General features: G+C 39.7%; 1 protein-coding gene across 1 annotated transcript in view; it reads right to left on the bottom strand.

Annotated features, from left to right (window-relative positions):
* kiaa1109 (KIAA1109 ortholog) overlaps positions 1-23,216 on the bottom strand; it is a 154,333-nt gene that overhangs the window by 63,565 nt on the left and 67,552 nt on the right. Inside the window, exons 44-53 of the mRNA XM_071207266.1 lie at positions 22,354-22,588; positions 19,867-20,028; positions 16,002-16,186; positions 15,408-15,583; positions 14,143-14,722; positions 7,768-7,966; positions 5,401-5,664; positions 4,527-4,620; positions 2,454-2,504; positions 533-739 (exon numbers count right to left, since the gene is read on the bottom strand). Coding sequence (XP_071063367.1) covers positions 533-739; positions 2,454-2,504; positions 4,527-4,620; positions 5,401-5,664; positions 7,768-7,966; positions 14,143-14,722; positions 15,408-15,583; positions 16,002-16,186; positions 19,867-20,028; positions 22,354-22,588 — 2,153 coding nt within the window. The remainder of the gene's footprint in view (positions 1-532; positions 740-2,453; positions 2,505-4,526; positions 4,621-5,400; positions 5,665-7,767; positions 7,967-14,142; positions 14,723-15,407; positions 15,584-16,001; positions 16,187-19,866; positions 20,029-22,353; positions 22,589-23,216) is intronic.

Consider the following 23,216-nt stretch of genomic DNA (forward strand, 5'->3'; position numbering starts at 1 on the left):
GTGAGGAATTATTATTATAGATCTTATGGTCTGCAATATTCCAAAATCCAATGGAAAATCCCTTTGCTTTTTGTAGAGGGAGCCCTAGCAATTCTAACTCCTGGGCTGGACAAAACAAAGACATCACCCCTGCACCACTGACTTAGGCCAATATGGTGGAAAAAGGAAAACACTCCAATTTGAACCAGAGTTCTAGATTGAAAGCCTGGGTATAATAACATGCATGATGTCATGCTGCTATGGCCGTGGGATCAAGTTGTGTGGTTTTGATGTGTCTTACTGGGGACATTTGTATTGCTAAATGTCTGAGATGATGGTTACCCACTATATTATAGACTATTTTATAGAGGTTGGACTTTCAGAATGTAATAAAACTAATCAAAAGGAAACCTGACATCCTTGTAAAAACAAATGTCATGTTCAAAGCCATAGGGTAAGGGCTAGCCATAAACCTATCTACTGTACCTAGTGAGGCCCAAGGCTTAATAGCTTTGAATGAGACCTTAAAGACAGATATAAAAAGAGGACGTACGCATTGGATGGCTGGCGGATGAGGTCAGAAATCTGTTTGGAGAGCTGGTGGGAGCTGCGAACCATCATGCTGTGCAGCGTGGCCGGGTGCTGGGGGATGTTGATGATGATGGCCCCCACTTTGAAGACGGCTGCGTTGTTGGTTCTCAGTCCTCGCTGGGCGCTGTACAGGGCCTGGGACTTGGCGATGTTGCATTTGACCACGGTTCTGAGAAAATGGAATTCGTTTCATAGAAGTGAAATAAAAAACTTTCGACAGGTGAAGTTGACATATGAATGGATTCAGTGGAATTATTGAGAAGACATCAAACAGTAACGGTACGTCCACACAGCCGCCTTAAAAAAATCTTGAAGGGGGGCGTATCTGAAGCTTGGGGATTTTTTGAGAGCAACGCGACCAACAACCAATCACATGAATCTCCCGCCCCTGACATACAAAGCAATAGCAATGTTAAAACGAAGTAAACTGGATATAAAATCCACAAACAGGCGAAAACCTACTAGTTTCACCCACTGTCTCTTTCCCTCCATGCCTGGTTCCTCCGGTTTGTATCCCGGTAAGTTAATAGGGACTGGTCATAAAGAACCGGGTGATTTGCTCCCGCAATAACTCATTTCTTCTCCATTTTTAGGAATATAGAAAATGAACTGCGGTATGTCACTCCCAGCTTGCACGCGCTTTGATTGGCTAGCGCTTGTACTGTCAGATTTGCATAAACGGGATTTGATTGGCTGACGCTTCCACCTCAGCTTCAAAAGTTGAACATTGCTCAACTTTTGAATCCTGGAAATCCTGGAAATCTTCACTTTGCTTCCCACAATGCAGTTCGGCAAAAAGTGAGGCAAAGTGACGTCACCCCATTCTAAGTGAATGGGCAGAAGCGTTAGAAGATTTTTTAACACTGCTGTGTGGACGGGCCGTGAGACACCATGCAGATTCAGGACAGCATTCACTTTCCTGGGCATGAGCAATCAGAACGGTGACACATGTTCCACTATGAATGAAGGTAATGAAAGGCGGCCAAAATGCAATGCAATACTGAAATGTACTAATAACACTGGAATAACATTCAGAAATATCAGAATGCTTGAAAGATATTTCAGTATTTTGGCAGACTGGAAATATTACCCATATTTCATTATGTTTTCCTATTTCAATAACCCCACATTTGTTTTTACATATGTTTTTGTAAATTAAAATGTAAAAACATTGCATATTCCACAAATATATAAAAGAAAATATATGACTAAAGTATAATTTGTTTATATATGTTTTGGTTTCTAGTTGGTGGGACGTTGCTATATACACACACACAGTTATATGGAAGAGAATAAAGGCTACGTGTAAAAAAAGTATTACCGTAAATTCTGACCAAAAGTGTTTTTTTAGGTTGGATATAAAAGTAAGAATTCTGAAAGTTCTTAGAATAAATTCTGAAAAAAAGTCAGAATTCGAAGGAAAAGGTCAATTCTGAGATTAAAGTCAGAGTTCTGAGAATAAAGCCAGAACTCGTTGACAATTTTAGAATAAAGTAAGAATTCTGAGATTGAAATCTGAATTCTGGGAGAAAAGTTGAAATTCTGAGGAAAAAAGTAAATTACGAGATTAAAGTCCAGAATTCTGAGAAGAAAGTCGGAATTCTGAAATTTAAGTCAGAATTTTAACTCATCATTTTGACAATTCTGACTTTAATCTCAGAACCCAAAAAAAGAAATCACTTTTGATCGAAACTCAATACATTTTTTTCGTGTGGCCCTAATTGACTTCCGTAGAGTTACCAAGGGGAGTCGTGAGGAAATGTTCAGTGCAAATACACATGGATGAAGGGGACTAAGACAAATATAGGATGTCAAATCAGGGCAGCTGTATTTCCATTGACTAATGGATGTGAGCCCTGAATGGTAGCAATAACATAACATACAGAAACTCTTGTTTAGCTGTGCTGGTGGGAGAAGTTGGGAAATCCTCCAGTCTTTGCAAGTAGTTTGAAGAAAAAGCAAAGTAAAAACAAAAAGGAGAAGAAAAGCAGAAGAAAGTTTGAAACAGTTCCGAGACACCATACACTGAAAAGAAAGTTGTATTCAAGCATTGAAGAGCCATTTCAAAAGGAAAATGTGGTTTGCTCTATCTCATAATTTCATAATTATGACTTCATCTTGTAATTATAACTTTCAATCACAACATTTGTATCTCCTGAGTGACTTTTTATCTCCATTTCGACTATTTATCTCATCAATGTGACATAATCTCATATTGATGACTTTTTATCTCATTATTTTGGACTCTCATCTCATAAAAACTCTTAAATCTCATATTTTCAAGTTATTCTGTCATAATTATGACGTTTTATTTTATAATCAGGACGTAATCTCAATTAGATTTGTATCTTCTAATTCAGACTTTTTATCTAACAATTACTACTTTGTATCGCTTAATTATAACTTGTTATCTCCTAGTTGGATCTTTCTATCTGAAACGATGACTATCTGATAGTTATGACTTAGTAATTAACTTATTAGGCTGTTGATTGATAAAGAACTTAAATTCTAACCGAAATAAAATGAGCCCTCAAGGATAACCACAGTTACATTTTGTTGCCAGAAAACTGCGTCTGGATTTTGAAGAAAAGGTCTGCCATCATTGCAGATACAATGGTTTAACAGGGAGCCGACAGACTTTATTGGAGCCTGTTGTTGAATATTGACTTACTATGTCTTTGTCATTCTTATATACATCTGAATGTGGGACAATTTAACACATCAGTAGCAACTACAAAGCACCAAGTAAAAAATGTAAAGACACAAGTGCAGTTGAGAGCACACTGTATGAAAATAGGATTAAGTGTTAGTTTTACATTCACAGCGTCTGTTAAATAGAAGATGAACAAAAGCTTCTTATTGAAGCAGCAGTAGAAACTGAATCATAGCAGCGTGGAGATGCATCAGTCTGTCTCCGTGCATGACAGCAAGGCTTATAACTTCATTAGGGTGCTTATGTTTTGAGGAAATTGCTCGCTGTGAAAACAAAAACTACTCTTAACATTTCCCAGCTGCGAAGGACTCTGTAATTGGCGCACGCCGAGCCGCAACGCTTATGGAAAACACTGCATCCGCTCTTTAGATGACACTTACAAAGGAAGTCGACAATAAAGCATCTATGTGCGAGTTCTGTTCCTGTGTTCTTATATAAGTAGAGATATTCTTCTTTGACAACACTCACTATTTAGATACTTCTTGTTTGGGTATCTTAAATAAGGCAATACATGTTTCAATAATACTTTTGAGCTGAGAAGTTCAAAATCCTTCCCGCAGGTAAATCCAATAGTTGATGTCTTTTTGAACATTGAATACATCTTAATGAAATATAGTAAAACTTCAGAAAGCAAGGTTTTGGAGGAATACACTGTTGAAAATGATCGGTACACTTTCTTCTCAAAGCATTTCTTCCAAGATGAGACAAACACTTGACATTCTAAAAGAGTGGTGCAGGAATGAGTCTTAAAACTTGGTAACGAGTTAGCATTTGACCACTTTTGGTTCCTTTGTCTTGAATGACATGTTTCTGAACGTGTTATTGGTTAGATGCCTGAAAAAAGGTCTGTGGTTTACACAAGCTGAAGATATTCTCAAGTTGAAAACGTCAGTAATTACCCCACTGGTGAATGTCTGAAGCTTCTACGCGTCTTGAAACGGTGGTTGCTAACAAGTGGCTTAACGAGACTACTAAACGCCATCACGCTAAACATTAGCCGCCTTTAGCTTAGCGGTAGTGACGTGAAGGCATGTGATTGTGATGTAGTTCGTTTATAGAATTAGGTTAGTTTCTACTTTGATTTATGGTTAAAATATATGTTATTTTATGTTATGAATATTTTCCTGCTGAACAAAATGTGTAAGTATCATAATTGTTTGCCAGAGATTTGTTTTATGAAATATTCTGAAAAGCCATCGCTGCACCACTCTTAAAACAGACGTTAAAGAGAAATGGTACGTACTGGATGTCGGGGGTTATGCCCTCCAGGAGAACAATGTTTACCCCTCCAATGTGAGCCGAGGCACACGTCTCTGTCATCTTCTGGTGCAGGATATCTGTGGACACAAAAATTAAAAGAAAGATTACATCAAACAGATTTCACTTTGAATCAGAATTGTTATCTGACAGACAGAAATAAAATGATTTTTTTTGCCGATTGATGCAATGGCTTTAATTTAGAATGTATATCCTAAAACTCCTGAACAGAAGAATATATGGTAAAAAAAAATGCAAGGCCAAAGTCTACAGATGTTGTTTAATAAAAATGGAATTCATCCAAAAGACTGATTTTTTAATTATTCAAAAGCTTCATCGTCATACAGTATTGCACCAAGGCTACAGCTTGGCATTGGCCATGCACATCTTAAGTCCCAGGATCCTCCAACAATAACTTTAACATTCAAACCAAGAAGGCATTAAAGGGAGGAAAATAATACTGAATTATAAATAATGGTGCAAGTAAGGAGAAGAGTTAGGTATATTAACTATGTTAGAATAAACTGTGATGTGACCCTACAAATGAATGGACATTATGGTTACGGTCGAATTGTCAGCATTCTGAGAAAAGCTCAGAATTCAGAAAAAAATTAAATAAAAATCACAGTAAAAGTTTCTCCGACTTTAATCCCAGAATTGTTACTTCTTCTCAGAACTCTTCTGTACGTTATCAATATCAAGGTATTTTGTCCAAAATATCATGATATTTGATATAATCCATATTTGCCATAACTATTTAAGACTACACAAAAAACACAGGGCTTTTTTCTTTACACATCAGGGAATTGAAGGTTAGTACAACTATTTCCGATGAGCACCCACACAGATCTCCGCCTCACCTTTCATCTTCTCCTTCAGTGTGAAGCTTCCGTGGATCTTCTTGAGCTCCGCCTCCATGGTGAGCCCTCCGATGTCGGCCTCCAGGTGTGTGCGGTTCACCATGCCGATGCCGAACACGATGAGCGTGACGTGCTGCGGCTCGGAGCTCACCAGGCTGCGCCGACGCCCCCCTGAGCCCGGGGGCTTGTTGGGGGTGGAGTTGTCCTGCTGCTCATTCTCAAAGATCACTTTACAGAACGGCTCTGAGGGCCGGCGGCCACCTTCTGCAAGGATAAGGAGTTTGGTAAATACACATGAAGACATTTAAAAGAATAACTCAGTTTAGGATCAAGTGCTTGTTGTTGTAATACTTATTTTGGCCACAAGGGGTAAAAGTGAACTATTTATATAAAGCATTTTTTATTTTCCCTTAAAGTCAATTCATCCCTTCCGTTTAGTTTTTACACTTCATCCCGTCACCTCTGTTTGCCACAAAATAATTGTACTATTATTTATAAGAGTAATTTTCTTAAAATTAATTATGTGTTCTCTTGATACAAAAACTTTGTTTGTAAAAAAAATACGAACTGAGAAAGATTATTCTTTCATCATCTTTTTTCCACCCATTCTTAAGGCAAACGCACAGAAAATAAACCATTGTAGATCAGAACAAAAACATTTGATTATCAGATTATTTTTCTCCCTCATTTGCATCTCAGGGCTTCCATACTTTTCCTCTATTCTCTGACATCATCAACACTAAATTACATGAGAAGAAGATGATTGTTATTTTATTACACTACGGTGAAGTGTTTGTTTAACTGCAGGTTTAGCAGGATAACATGAGGCTATTTTGGACCTGTGAAAATTACTGTACTGTAGTTTAAAACATAACTGAGCAAGGTTTAGTCCCACAGGAACTCATTCTGTCATCGTATCAAGGTGTCCCACTACTACAGGCTCCTCTCAAAGTTAATGAAGCCCTCAGGGAATTGTTGCATCTTCAGCAGCAAAAGGTATTATCAGGAAACATTGACTGAAGGTAAGTACAACTATTTCCGATGAGCTCCCACACAGATCTCCGCCTCACCAACAAAACAAAAAAACTATAGAGCTAAAAGGAAGTAGAGAACCACATATGTATGATTTATATACATTACTGTGGCAAAAGACAACTTTTTAACTTCTCCTGTCCCTTGTGTTTCAAGTGTTCACTGTAGAAGTTGTCGCAAAGACTAACATTAAGGTTTCTGTTTTTCTCAGCGTCTACTATAAGCGACAGATATTTTCAGGTCAGGGAAAAAGTAAGGAATATATTTAGATATATTATCCAACCATCCATGCATCCATCATCTGCCGCTCATCCGCTAAGTGTATGTATGTAAACATCAGCTGAATGACATATAATGGCATATATTGTTTGTAGTGGTAGATACTTTGGAGAAGAGTTTAAAACACTCCACAGCATTGCATTTTGTTTTTCATGGCGTTGTGCCATAATAGAGCCTTCATTATCCCAGGCTATGGTACCTAGTGGCACACAGATTTGAAGAGTGAAAGTGAAGCTTACTGGGAACCAAGCTAAATGCCAATGGTGTCTTTTTACTACATTACGCTATGCAATCAACATTTACTTGATCAATTATAAAGGTTAAGTATTAGTATTTCAGTATTAGTTAGAAAAATGTAATGTAGACTCTATGATTCAGCTTTAAAAATGCAGTTTTTCACCCAACAAAATAATGCTATTCATCATCTGTGGACTATTTTCATCCACACAGCATGAAATGGGACAAAATAGGTTGTGAGGAATCAGATCATATTAGATTGTCAATGTAGTTATTTGAAATGTCCTTAACTCTGTACTATATATATATATATATTATTATTATTTTGTAATGTCATCTCCTTCATGTGTCTCCTGCCTGTATTTAATAGAAATAAATCAGTTTTTTGCCATTTAAACTAAGAGCACATTATCATTATGATTATCGTTACCATTATTAATGGGAAATAGAGTATTAAATGCATAATTGCATGCAACATACCAGCAGCTGAGTACTGACTGTTGTGTAGGTAGCATGCATACAATGGCACATGCAATGTATGAATATAAAGACGAATGCATAGTATTTCTAGAGTAGGGTCAATAAAGTGGTCATAAAACAGTAAAAAGGCGTACTTCAGGTTGGAGAGGAGGAAAGGAAGAAGAGGGAGGAGAAAATAAAAATTTGAAAGCAATAGAAGGAAGAAGAGAAATCACAAAGAACAACAACAATTTGTTGGAGATAAATTAAGCTATAAACTGTAGTTGTGCCCAGTGAAGCAGAATGGAAATACATAGAGGGACACCAGGAAGAGGATGAGTGGCCGGGGCCGACTCCCACCTGACAGACAGTTCTCTGGGGAGCTCTTCTCCAGGATGCCGGTGGGGTCGGAGATGAGGGAGTAGAAGTTGAGCAGCTTGTACATGTTCTGCCAACACTCTGCCGACGGCTCGCTCTGCTCCGACACCGTAATGGAGTCCGAGTCGTCCATCTGGATGGCCATGTGGTCGGCCACGTCACGAGAGCCCTTCCTCGACACCTGAACACAACACTCCACATTATGAACAAGTAGAAATGTCACAGCTGTTTTCCAGGAGCCACTTACTGCCAGACAAGCTGATAAATATTGACATACACATCTTTATTAGCTTGTCACTGAATTTGACTAGAGTGGAAATCCCAGAATAGTCCTAGTAGTTTGTAGTAATTTGCGACATGTAAATCGTCAAAAATGGTGTATTCGCTGTTAGCTTGCGACCTCCACGCTTGAGCTCTCATAAAATGTCTTCGCAATTTAGCATCATATTGGATAGGGGCTGAACTTGTCCTGGATTGGAATTTTTACGATCATTTCCCCAGGAGGAGTTAGCAAAAATGTGCTTAAAATGCATTAAAAACGCAAATCTTTCAAAATGGCCGACTTTCTGGGGGGGCGGGGCTAATGAAAAGCAATTTTAAATATGTGTGCAATCATAATAGCAATGTGTATACAGCGTTTCGTGAATATCGGAAAAACTATATGCGAGTAATTTGGAGTAGTTTGGAGTCATTTGCGACATGTAAATGGTCAAAACTGGTGTATTCGCTGTTAGCTTACGACCTCCACGATCGATTTATCAACAATTTTCTTCGAAATTTAGCATCATATTGGATAGGGGATGAACTTGTCCTGGATTGTAATTTTTCCGATCATTCCCCTAGGAGGAGTTGGCAAGAATGTGCTTAAAATGCATGAAAAACGAACATTTTTGAAAATGGCCGACTTTGTCGGGGGCTAATAAAAGCCAATTTGAAATATGTCCGCAATCATAAGAGCATTGTGTATACAGTGTTTCGTGAATATCGGAATAACTATATCCGAGTAGTTTGGAGTAATTTGCGACATGTAAATCGTCAACAATTGTGTATTAGCTGTTAGCTCACGACCTCCACGATGGATTTATCAAAAATGTAATCCGCAATTCTTCATGAAATTGGCCAGGGGCTAAACCTGTCCTGCATTGGAGTTTTTCCGATCATTCCCCTAGGAGGAGTTCGCAACAATGTGCTTAAAATGGCTGAAAAACGCACATTTTTCAAAATGGCCGACTTTCTGGGGGGCGGGGCTAATGGAAGGCAATTTGAAATATGTGTGCAATCATAATAGCAATATGTATACAGCGTTTCGTGAATATCGGAATAACTATATCCAAGTAGTTTGGAGTCATTTGCGACATGTAAATCGTCAAAAATGGTGTATTCGCTGTTAGCTTACGACCTCCACGATTGAGCTATCAAAAATGTTCTTCTCAATTTAGCATCATATTGGATAGGGGCTGAACTTGTCCAGGATTGGAATTTTTCCGATCATTCGCCTAGGAGGAGTTCGCAAGAATGTGCTTAAAATGCATGAAAAACGCACATATTTCAAAATGGCCAACTTCCTGGGGAGCGGGGCTAATGGAATGTATGTACAAATATGTCCGCAATTCCATGAGGAATGTCTGTGCCAAAATTTGTGAAGTTCTGAGAAACTATGTGACTACCACACAATAGGGGGCGCTAGTGAGCAGTTTTTTTGAAAATGTACGTTTTTTTTTTACATTCCCGAAAAGGTCTTGGGCTCTGACGTGTGTCCCAAGTTTTGCGTCCGAAGCTCATTTTATGCTATCGCAATTTTAAAAAAATGTATAGGCCACGCCGACATTCTGCATTTGTGGCGACACTTTAAATCTGAGTTCGTAGTCACCCCGAGAGTATGTGTAAAAATATATATATATTAGTCCATCTGCCCTTGAGTTATAAATTGGTGGTGTTGTTGGCGCCCCCTCTAGTCCAAAATGAAAATGCTTTGGTGTGCCTATTTCCCAAGAGAGACTGAACCTATTTACCAAAATCTGTGATGTTTGGATACATTGTTGATGAGTATTTCTTTCTAAGCCCCGCCTTTTTGCGAGTACGTTTTAATTCATGGCGGAAATATTTATCGTTTGGACATGCTCATCTCCTAGGGTAATGTGTCTGACCCTCCACCGATGCTGTATATGAAGTTTGGTGTTGAAAAACTGAAAATTGAAATTTAAGTGAATATTTCACTGTTTATGTAAATTATGCCAATTTAAAAAAAAAATGTAGGCGGAGCTTAGGGTTCCAAGAAGATTATTTTTAGAGCAGGTCCTCCTGGATATGTGTGCTAAATGTCAGGTCATTCGGAGTTACGTTGCGACTTTGTACATTTATTCTGAAATGGGATTTTGATAGGTGGCGCTAGTGAGCAGGTTGGAATATTTAACCCATTGACTCCAGAATGTTGTAATTTTTACCGGTTCGGGTGTCCGTGCAAAATTATACAACTTTTTTCTCGAATAAATGTACTTTTTTTGGTGGAAGAAGCAATTTATAATTGTTTTACCCTGCCCCTCAAAGAATCGGAATTGAGAACCGTTAAGAACCGGAATCGAAAAGTAGAATCGGAATCGGAATCAGAATCGTGGAAATATATAATATATAATACCCAACCCTACCTATTTATTTGTAATGGTTTTTATTGTGATAGATAATATGAATAGCCTTTAAAACTCCCCGCCGAATAGCAGAGGACTTTTTATTTATTTATTTATTAAATCAGTTTTATTTTCCAAATGGGATCAATGTCATTTTGATCACATTTTTTATGTGATCGATAATATTTTTATCCTTTAAAATCGATCTATCCATTTATTCATTCGTTTATCTGTTGATTTATTTATGTATGTGTTTATTTATTTATTATTCTACATGGCAGAACTTCAGCATTAGTATTATTAGATCTCAGTGCTGCCTTTGACACTGTTGACCGCAACATATTGCTAGACCGACTGGAAAACTGGGTGGGACTTTCGGCAACAGTTCTAAATTTGTTTGAATCCTACTTAAAGGACAGAAAAAAACCTTGTTTCTATAGGTAAATACACATCTGAGTTGACAAATATGACATGTGGGGTTCCTCAAGGCTCCATCCTGGGGCCTCTACTCTTTAACATCTACATGCTACCACTGGCTCAGATAATGAAAAACAACTAAATAAGTTACCATAGCTATGCGGATGACACACAAATGTACCTAACCATTTCACCAGGAGACTATGCTCCAATTCAAACACTGAGTAAGTGCATTGAACCAATCAATGACTGGATGTGTCAGAACTTTCTCCAATTAAACAAAGACAAAACTGAGGTAATGGTTTTTGGAGCCAAGGCAGAACGTATAAAAGTTAGCGCTGAGCTTCAGTCTGCAATGTGCAAAACAACAGATAAAGCCAGAAATCTAGGTGTAGTCATGGACTCTGGCCTGAGTTTCAACAGTCACATTAAAACAGTTACTAAATCAGCCTACTATCACCTAAAGAACATATCTAGGATTAAAAGACTAATGTCACAGCAGGATTTGGAAAAACATGTCCATGCTTGTATCTTCAGTAGACTGGACTACTGTAACGGTGTCTTTACAGGTCTCACTAAAAAATCTATTAGAAAGCTGCAGCTGATTCAGAACGCCGCTGCTCGAGTCCTCACTAACACTAAGAAAGTGGATCACATCACTCCTGTTCTGAAGTCTTTACACTGGCTTCCTGTGAGTCAAATAATTAATTTCAAAATACTGCTGCTGGTTTACAATGGTTTAGGCCCAAAATACGTTTCTGACCTACTGCTAAAGTATGAACCATCCACAACTCTCAGGTCTTCAGGGACTGGTCAGCTTTCTGTCACCAGAGTCAGAACTAAAGATGGAGAAGCAGCGTTCAGTTATTATTCTCCAAATATCTGGAACAAACTACCAGAAACCTGCAGGTCCGCTGCAACTCTGACTACTTTTAAATCCAGGCTGAAGACTTTTCTTTTTGCCGCTGCTTTTAATTGAGCTATTCATATCTTAAACTGCACTGTAACTTTCATTCACGTATTTTTTTCTTTTAATATCTTGGCTTTTTAATGACTGTTTTTAAATGCCATTTTGCCACTGGTTTTAAATTGATATATTCCGGCTTATTATTTTTAGGGTTAAAGTCCCCTACTGTATGTGTATTGGGGTTAAAGTCCCCCCGTAGGTAGTTAAAGTCGTTATTGGGGTTAAAGTCCCCTCGTAGGTGGTTAAAGTCCCCTACATGTGCCGTTTTGGTTTCAACGCGGAGGACACCAAAAAAGTCCTAGAAAAGACAACTTAAACTTAACTAATGTGCATTTATAAAAAAGAGGAATAGTTTTGGCGAAAACTAAAAAGGTACCATGGGGTACAGGAATCCGTTTTGGTTTCAAGACCCTGGTTCATGGAGGATACCAAAAAAAGTCCTAAAAAGACAAGGTAAACTTACTGTAACTATGTACATTTAAAAATAAAAAAGAGGAATAGTTTCGGCAAAAACTAAAAGGTACCAGGGGGGTTCGTTTAGCATGAAACACTTGAAATAACTAAAGGATACGTTAAACAAGAAAGTAGAAAGAAAGGGAGGTCATAGAAAATTTCATTTCAGACGTGTGTATCGCACACTGCACTGTAACTGTAATTCATGTATCTTTGCTTTTAAATGAGTGTTTTTAAATGTCATTTCATAATATGTTTCTTAATGCTCTTGAAGTCTTTCATTTTTGTAAAGCACTTTGAATTGCCTTGTGTTGAAATGTGCTATATAAATAAACTTGACTTGCCTTGCCTACATGGAATCAATTTATTTTGTATTTATCTATAATTCAAATTGCAATGCAGGGGGTGCAGGGGATGGGTGGGGTGTGGGTAGGGTGTTTAAATAAATGTCACATCATGGAGCTGAGGGGTAAATATCTGAATCATTTCTCTTTTCATTGCTCTACTGTTTACTGTCCTGAGTCAGGTAATGAAGACATTAACTCCAGTGAGCAGGAAAGTGACTCAGTCGTTCTGCAGAGAGAGATTTATTGGTTTATATTTCTCGAAGGTATTGTGGCATCTAATACCTTGTCTACTTTGATATAAATCCCGTCACTTCAAAGCAACAAGTTTGACGTACATGTTCCAACTGTCAGGAGAAAAGAAAACTTCCCCTGTGAGAAGTCAAACAGAGCTGCAGAGAAGACTCTACCAGAGACTGAATGAAAGACTCTCTCTCCTCTCCCCCCGACAGCTGACACTGTTCCTGTCTTACTATCTACTGGCTCCCTCTACAGTTTGAGTGAAGAAAATGATATTTCTGATGTGACTACACAAGTGTGAAGGACTGGACAGGTTGAATAATTGAGAGCATTTACCACTATCTGAGAAAGATTTTCACTAAAGTCCTCGGGAGATACTGGCTGTTCAAACTTAAAAAAAACGCAAATGATGCAATTTAGGAGTTTAACTACATTTCTAATTTATTTTGGTGGCAAAACGATTTGGAAAACAAAGCTATTCTTATTATAAAAATAAAAACTCACTTTCTTACATAAGTTATAGGTAAAAATGCAACAAAGAAACAAAAGTAAAAAATAAAATAATAGGAGAACAAAATTGTTCTAACTATATGGGGCTTGAAATTGTTATTTTTTTCAGCATTGCAATTATGAAGATAGACAAAAAATACGATGGACTTTTTCACAATATCTGGCATTGTATAAACCCAACGATTGACCAATTAGTTGAGAAAATGAACTGCAGTTGAATCCAAAATAGAAGTAATTTAGCTAGTTTGAGCCTAATTTCTTTTTTTTTCCTGTTGCCACGTAGCCAATATCAAAATGGAGCATGACAATTTAAAAGTCTAAACACTCACTACGAACATAGGGTTATTTATGCAATTTTGCTGAAAGTTGAAATCTTTAAACGTATGGTCACGGTAGTATGTATGGTGATTTTTGAGACTTTGAACTCCCAAAAATAAATCTAAAAGCACTTTATCATGAATTTGACTAATGGGCAACTAATAGCATTATGAATGCAGTTTCTGAGATTGTAGACTTGTACAGTATATCTTTTGTTATTAACACGTTATGTTTTGAATCTATAAATACTAATATACTCCATTGTGTACTAGTTGTATACAGATGAAGAATGTTTGATTTTATTGAAATGTATTTGAGCCTTATTTAACTTATTATTCACAATTGATTGTAATATTATTGTTTTTTTAAAATAATTTTTCCATTTTTGTTTGACTCAAAAGCAACTGTGTGCTGTTGCAAATGTTTATCATAAGAATGTAAAATTGAAATACATTTTTAAAACATGTTTCTCGATCATGATCACCTTGGAGGTGCGTCGCTCCGATCGTCCCAGGGAGCTGCGTCCTCTCGGCTCCCTCCTCCCCAGCGTGTCCATGCCTGACGGAGGTCCATTGGCCGGTAAACCCCCGGCACCGCCTGCCCCCCCTCCTCCCCCCACGCCTCTCTTGCTCCTCAGTGTTTGCGTCCCGCTGCGCCCCGCCCCGTTGACGCTTCCCCGGGAGCTGCGGCTGAAGTCCGTCGACCTGAAGTGTCGGTACGGCCGCGCCTTGAAGGTGGGGGTGGGGGAGGCGGAGCCGGCGGTGTAGCGGCTCAGCTTGATGTCCGTCTGTGTGGCCTTGATGTCGTCGATCATGGTGCTGAACTGGTGGATGAGGCGCACCAGGGCCATGTCCACCCGCTGGCTGATGGCCTGGCAGGCGGTGGTGAAGTCGCAGTGGAAGGTGTTGTAGTGGCGGCGGTTCAGGTCGTGGAAGGACAGCGGGGCCGCTGTGGGGCCCTGAGGAGCACTCGTCGACTTCTCCATCACCACTGCGTTCAGGCTGAACGTCTCGATGAGCAGCGCCGGCTTGAACTCCAGCGGGGGGAGGTTCACCATGCCTTGTCTGAGGACAAAGGGAGGGAGAGGGGTATGTGTGTGTGATTAGCTGACATACTGCGTGTCGGGGCTGCACATTCATTGACATTTTATTGATATCGCAATAAGGGCGAATAGAGTGAAGATTGCAGATGTATTTTCGTAGGCAGACCTGGAAGTAAACATCTCAAGGGTTCCAACAAAATCCAATGATATCCACTGAATTTGTCAGTGCTGGAAAAGGTTCTAACTGTGGCCAAAATATACTTGCACATTTTGTTCAGCGGATTGTATGGTAGATGTTTTATCTCAAGTAAAAAGCTAATGTTAGGCTGAACTAGCTACTAGATGATCTTATGACTTCAAGTCACCACCGCTAAACTAAAAGCAGCTAATGTTCACCGTGATGATGCTAATCAGTCTCATTTTGCAACATAGCAACCGCCTTTTAAAAAGACACATAGAAGTGTCAGTGAGCTAGTAACTGACAGAACAAAACGTGAACATCTTTTAAGCTTAAAAATCATGCAGCCCTTCATTCTATATTTTGGTGAAATCAACAAGTTAGGAAAAACATGTTAACTCATTTCCTGATAATGGTTTATTGTTATCAAGAAATAAATACATATATAACAATATGTTGATTTATTTAACCCCCCGAATATTTTGTTTTTTTCCAAATCAGTTTAGCTACTGCCTAGGGTTGATCGTACCTCCTGGATCTTTTGTTCTTCCGCTCTTTGGAGGTGTCGGAGTCCACGATGTCTGCCCGGAGACACTCCAGGTTTCCAGAAAAAGACAGATGCTCTCCAAAGTACATCTTGTAGCTGAGAGGAGTGGTGTCCTGGGCCTGGATGCCTGTGTAGCTCAGCAAAGGCTTGAAAACAACCTGAGGGGGGAAACGGAGATCAAGATACACAAAAAAAGACATGTTTTCTCAGATTGTGCAGATTGTACCACCCAGGAAGATAAACATGAATCAAGGCAAGACAACGGATATGTAAAGAGTACACTCAAATATGCTAAGTGCAAATTCACTGTTTCTACTAACAATTATTAGTTTTTCCAACTAGCATAGGTTACATTATTATCATTAGCATTGGTGGAATGTAAATTAAGCACATTTACCCAAGTATTGTATTTTAAGTCCAATTTTATATATAGTTTTACTATATTTTGTTCTAAAACCGAGTAAATGTTTCCCCCGGGATTATTTACTAATGTGATGTTTTTGGTTTTTTTGTACCTTCCTCATTTAAATTCTAATGTTTGTATAAATATTTGCATTCCATTGTTGTTCACAGCACCTGAGCGTCGGCCAGCTGGACAGCGGCCGGGCACTGGTTCCCCTCCTCGATGTCGGCCATGTCGTCCTGGCTGGTGCTGTGCTGAGAATGCTGGGACTGCGTCCCATCCAGGGTGTTCTGGTCGCTGGACAGCACCGTGTTGAAGTCTGAGGCAGAGGGGATTGTGGGTAGGTTGCACGCCACACCTGCAGGTGTAGAAGAGATGATTAGGATACATGTGGTGTGAGCTGGAGCTGATGCTGTGTGATGTCTGCAGGACGAGCTCACCCCAGAACACGTGAGTGGCCGGCTCAGGGTTTCAATATAGATCTTTACTGTTAATATAGGGTTGGGCAATATGGATTCAATCATACATCATTATATTTTGGATCAAATACCTCAATATTGTTTTTAATTCCTACCTTAATACACTGAAACTGTACTTATTTCACAATTACAATCTTTATAAACCACCGCATATTTTGTAATATACACACATTTTTACATTTCTACTGTTACATATATGTAGAATGGCCATACTATTCATTTATCTTCTTATGTTTGTGGAATATTCTTATTGTATTTTATTTCACAATTTCATTTAAATGTATAATTATATATATTCTATTTTCAAATATTTAATTTTTTATTGCACATTTGTATCAAGCTACTTGGGTTAATAAGATTTTTTTTTAAATTGTATTATAGCTTTCATTGCACATTTTATTTAACTTCATATTTTAATATGAACATTTTATTATAGCTATATAATGTAGCTATATTTTATTTTTTTTAAATATATTGGTATTGCCTACGTTTATTACAAATAAAATAATAAATAAATATATAACAAATATATATACTCCATATAATATATGTCACAAAACCCTCATTCTGATTTGATTAATTTTGCAACAATATTCTAGGGTGGACTGTTGGGTCTTCATGTTATGCAGCCTCTAAAGCCTTGACAATGACACATAAGGACATGATATGGGTGCATCAGCCTCATGTGCCTCAGGGCGAACCACTTTACCTCTCGCCTCCTTATAAACACAGATGTTAGAGGGAATTAAATGGAAGGCAGGCGTCACATTAAACTGAGCGTAAAGAGGAACTTTATGGCCATTTCATGCACAATTTGGAAGTGTAAACATCTCATTCCTTTAAAGTGTCTGTATGCTTTGCTGCTAACGACTGACACCTAGGTGGGGAGATAACAACAGCACTTATCATCATGGGCTCATATATCCAGCCGTTTCTCATGCAACATAAGTGCACCCACACATCAGCTAAAGTGTGCAGGTAAGATGCATCTTCACAGAGATCAAGTGACTCAGAAAATGAGAGGAAGTACAGATGAGCAGAGGCTTCATAGATTCTAGGTCGCTAAAATCCCCTCACATGCTCTGGTTCCTAAATAATGTTTGGAAGGAGCAGTGCTGTGCAGTGAGCGAACAGCACACCTGCACCCATGCATCACACTGCTGCAGGCCTGAACTGCAGTCAGAGAGTTTAACACGCTCCACATCCACTACGTTGATTTCATTACACACATTTTAAAGTACATGTGGGGTACTATGTGATCATTGTAACGCAATTTTCAATTGTGATATGATTAATATGGAAGTGGGTAAGGGCCATAAGTAACAATGTTTTTGGAGATCTGAGATAAAGTCAGGATTCTGTCTTGAATCTCAGACTTTTAAAAAAGAAAAACATTGTGAATATTTCCTCAAATGTCTGAGTGTAATCTGAGGATCTTACTTCAGATCATTTTGAATCATAATTGTCATTGTGAAGTCAAATGTATACAGTATGCAAATATTGGGACATTTGAACAAACAAATGTTGTGCAACACATGATTTGAAGATTGCACTGACTAATCCATATTGCGATGTTGATATCATTTCAATCATGTGTGCAGCCTTAATGACCACTATTAACCTATGAGGTGTAAAGACTTCAAACTGATCAAAGGAAAAGAGCCCTGGCGTTGGACCAACAACCCAATGCATGGGTTGCTTAGAGGGTACAGCCAAATGAACACAATTGATTATTGATTGAGAAACATTATTGTCTTAAATGGTATCCTTGTCATATTGTACACATGCATTACGTGTAGAGCACAGCTATAGACGAGGCACACTGTAACTGGCTGTGTCTCATTTTCAACAGATACAAAGGTCAGAATACAAATTGAAATAATTTCATATGGACTAGAGCAGTGGTTCTCAAATGGGGGTACGCGGACCCCTAGGGGTACGTTGGAGTACTGCAGGGGTACGTGAGTTTTATTTTATGTTAATGAAAAAAACTAAATAAGTAACACATTTAAACAAACTACTAATAGTAGATTAACTACTTTATTCAAAGGTAACAGTAACTCTGGATAATAAAATGGGAAAAATAAACGGGGTGCTCTCTTTTCCTCTCCCACTCCTGACAGCCCGTCAGGCTCAGCAGCTCGCTGAAGAACCTGTAATCAGTGACCCGACAGTACATAAACGTATTTATGACTAGTTTAGCTAGTTCCAGAGTAGATCAAATAGCTAAGTGTTGTGTTCTAACTCTTAGTATGTGTTTTGCTCCGCTCAACGCTACAGGTGATCGTGTAGAGATGCGTGTGTCTCCGTCAGCAGCAGCTGATCTCTCTCCCGTCCGATTAGACTTCACTCGCGTTTATGTTTATATCCATCAGATCCAGCTAGTTCTAGCTAATGATATGACTGCCAGCTTATCAAAGGACACCTAAACAATAAGCGTTGCTTGGCAACGGTGTGTGGCCACAAAGTATAGCGCAGCATTATGCATATCTTTATATGAGCGGTTATAGGTATAAATGCTCATATGTGTTTTCTCTTACGCCTCAAAATAAATAAATATACCAATTTTAGGAAAAGTAAGGACGTTTGAGCAGTGTGGGTTTTATATGAACAGAGTACACATATTTCAAAACACGAAGTGTAATAACTGCAGTTTGCCTCCCTGTCAGAATAACAAAGATCCTCAGTGAAGCACAAGCCCATGTTTTACTACATTAAGTACAACTTATTAAAAAGATCAGTTCAATGCAGCTAATGTCGTCTTAGTGTTATTGCATGATGTTAAAATTGGTTTGCCATGAATTTAGTGACGGATTGTAAACATTTGAAATGTCGCATGTAAGTGTTTCTCATGTTGTTGTTTTAATAAATCAGACGCTGCTGGTGCAGCGCTGTACTGTACCTCTTTATAGGCTTTTTCCCTAACAAATGGTTTTTGCGCTGAATCTCTTTTTCAAAGGGGGTACATTATTGAAAAAAGTTTGCGAACCACTGGACTACAGCATTCCTTGTTGATAAATATCTAATCAAGTTCCCTTCAGCATAAATGAAGGTCACCTTATTTTATTTGCACAACTAAAACTATCAGTTTTATGTTTTGTCTGCAGGGAACACTGACACAGAGTTCTAGGTGACTATTAAACTACCAAAGGGGGACAAGCTAACGGCTAGCTAGCTAGTTGACCAACACCGTCAGCACAACACTGAGCAACACTCCCTGACCTTCTTCTGGACTCTGAAGTGACGGCAGAGGATGGTACTGGTAGTGGTCGACAGGAGAGTCCGGCAGGTCTAAAACAGCAACATGATGTGAGTTCTGATCTGGTGTACACACTGTGATTACTGAAGCATGAAGGTGGTGAAGGGAACGTTGAAATGGTGTGGGGTTGTTCAATACAAGACATTTTAATTCATACATGTTCGTCAATGGAGTCTTGTGTATTTGAAGAAAGGATAACGGTGTTTGTTCCCCTTCAGAAAGGACTGCAGGATATTGCTTAGCTGCAGGTACTTCTGCCCCGTCTTCAAATAGAGCCCCCTAAAAGCACACGCCGTCTACCTGTCTGCAGGCTGTTGTGCTGGGAGCGGTTCATCGGGGAGTCCTGCACCGCCCCCCCGGTCCTGTTGCCCACAGCGTTGGACATCCAGTTGTAGAAGCTGACGGAGGAGGGCTCCGACAGCAGCGGGTGCTCCGTCATCATGTCCGTTCCTAAACTGTTTCCTGGGGACACACAGGAAGGAGATGGAGAGGTCGTTAGAGAGGTCATGGAACAGCTGAAGACGTTTATCTTGAATCATTGAGGCACATGTGATAATCAAAAAAGAAATTGGGATAGAAACAAGACAATAACTTAATACAATCCAATTGGAATGGACCTGACCGTGGTAATGTTAAAACAAAGACGTAACATATAGCAGTGCACACTAAGTTTATCAAATGTTTAACAAAATAATCAGAAAAAAATTGTAATAATTGTAGATACACAGTGGCTTCAAAGGGCCCTTTAAGAATCATGTTCAGGTTCTTAATAGTGTCGTGTGCCTCTACTGTGACATGTCTCCATGCTTTAATGTTCAAAAAGGTCTTTCTTGTTCTCACACTGGCTGTGCTGCAACCTGGGGCCTCGTTTATAAAGCCTTGCGTAGGATTGACGTGGGAAGGTTGCTTACGTAGGACAAAGCAAATAAATACGCACCGACATTTTCCGATTCATAAAAGACTGCATACCGGCGCAGGACTTGCGTACGGCACATCCTACGCCGGGTTCCCTTTATAAATCACAATCAACTCGAAATGAGGTGCAGCTTTTGCGGGCTTCACGTAACGCCCAGATTTGCCTATAAATAGTCAAAGAAACGCCCATTCATTCATTCTGACTGACTGCATGAAGGAGATCGCAGGAGATGACGACAGAATAGCTAAAAAAGACATCTCACACCGTGTCAGATTTAGGTTATTTTGGGGAGGTCGAGATAAATCACATTGTTTGGTGGATGCCGTTTGAACCAGAGTAGCAGCATGGAGGTCGGATCGTCACCAACATAAATAAATAAGTGGTCCGAAAAAGGTTCATGACAAAATAAATACACATAGCCTTCCTCAGGCAGTGTGTTTGTACCGGGGACAGGAGACCCCCCTTGATGAGAAACTGTAAGAAATGATCGGGGAATCCCTCGAGTGGAGTCATGACGACTGGATCTGAATTATTTTTTGTATTTGGTGGCTTGTGTCCCAGCTTTCGATCAGCAACTATATATCCATAATCCACCAGTTAAAGGAAATACAACCAATGTGTTATATTAGCTGTACAATTTACCACATATGGTGTTCTTAGTTTCCATACCTCCTGTGTTTTACGAGCGACTTATCAAGTCTTGGCAAACGGCATAAAACACGATTAAACGTGATAGTATATAAAACCATGCTCGTATCTACAACCTATAGAAATGCAAAACGGTGTCAGTTTAGACGTGATTCTGTCCTCCTGCTCACCGCATCATTCATGAGAAAACATTTCATAACAAGAGAACATAATCGAGGGGTGATCAATAACATTTCCGTATTTATTTATTTCTCCAAGTTATGTGTTTGTGTGCACTGAGGAGTCTCAGGACCGCACGTTTTCCCGTCAAGTTAGTATTTTATAAATCGCAAACCGTGCGTAGAAACTGGCGCACGCCATTATTTGAGCGTACGCACCGTTTATAAATGAGGCCCCAGAGCTTAGCATCACTCAGATTGGTTAGATGGTCAGCTCTTTTGTGATTGGTCTACCGCTTAGAAATGTCCCGCCTCTTAACTTATCAGGTACGATGCGTTGGAGCACTAGCAAGTTGTCTTTACAGAGCATTTGCATACACAGAAACCTATATGGGCGGGCGAAGTCCATAGGGACTTGGCTTGGCAACTGGAAGGTCACCAGTTCAAGTCCCGGCAAGACCAAGTGCTACCGAGGTGTCCCTGAGCAAGGCACCGTTCCCCACACGGCTCCCCGGGCGCCGTTCAAAATGGCAGCACACTGCTCCTAACACTGGGATGGGTCAAATGCAGAGAAACAATTTCCCCACGGGGATTAATAAAAGTCCATCCATCCATATTCCACACTAGAGGAAAGGGAAACCACAGAAAGAATAATAGGAACCTTTTAATCCACAATATAAAGCAACCATGGTGGATTTATGTATAATTAACTACCCTCCAGCGTTAAAAAGGCTAATCTTCTTCGATACATATTCATGATTTGTGATTCTGATTACCATAAACAGTGACGGAATCTGTTTCCTTCCATCGCTCTATTTCTGGTGCATTTTGTTGCAAAAGCTTGAATATGCCAGCCGGTGGTATGATGGGTGTTTGCTTCATGATTAGAGTTAAGCAAAGCAAACCAGTCATGGCGGAGCACTGACTCTGCACCTCGCCTCACTGTGGGGACGTGCTGAAGGAGAGGACATGCTGTGAATCTATTGTGGGCTTGTTTCCCCTCCCACCGCTGAACGGTAGGGGTCAGCCTTGCAGCAGGAATGGCGGCGCAGCGCTGCGAGGTACCTGTGCGAGTGAGGGAGTTGCTCTTGGCGTTGGCGTTGGCGGCAGACGGCTCGTTCCTCTGGGGCATGCCCTCCAGCAGGTTGTGCAGGCTCCTGAAGCTGCCTGTCAGATTGCTCAGGAGGCTCTCCTTGCGCGGGCTGTCCTTCGCTGGCAGGCCTACGCGGCTCACGTGGGCGGGTGAGTCAGCTGCCGTGTCACCGCTGGTGTAGCTCAGAGACTGGTATGGATGGGAGCCCTGTGTGTGACATGGTACAGATTATGTTCGCCCCTGAGATGGTTTAGAGTTCTAAAAGGACTGTGTCCACAGAATGTATATAATGTACAACAGAAGAACTTCAACTCCTCGGATTTTAGTATCTCTTTGTGCTACTTTGCATTTGTTTGACAGCCACCCGAAGGTGCTTGTTCTCTCACTTCGTATGTGGGGCTGACATTCCTCGAATGAGATTTTCGCCACAGATTTTTTTCCTCCAACTTCTAGCGCATTTCGGAAAATATGTTGAACTCGAGGCGCCCACACGCACTCTCTTTTCAGTGGACTGAGTTCAAAGGAAAGACGCTGGTGCTGTGTTATTGTGTTGCACTGTTGTATATATATATATATAACTAAACTGTAGCTATGTACGTATGACTGATAAAAGCCTTGAACCTTGAACTACGTCAGTGCTTGGGCTTTTTAAGGGTGCAACTCATGATGCCTTTTGTTATTCATGATTCTGCTGATTATTCCTATACACATGATATGTAACAAAGGAGGCGCCGGGTCGGTCTCTGCCTAATTTGTCCAACATTGCTTGAATACTTGTCTGTACTGTGTGTTCAAATGAAATGGCATGCAGACTATTCCTTGATTGTAGCTTCTC

The sequence above is a fragment of the Pseudochaenichthys georgianus genome, chromosome 22 (assembly GCF_902827115.2).
Source record: "Pseudochaenichthys georgianus chromosome 22, fPseGeo1.2, whole genome shotgun sequence".
Classification (NCBI taxonomy): Eukaryota; Metazoa; Chordata; class Actinopteri; order Perciformes; family Channichthyidae; genus Pseudochaenichthys; species Pseudochaenichthys georgianus.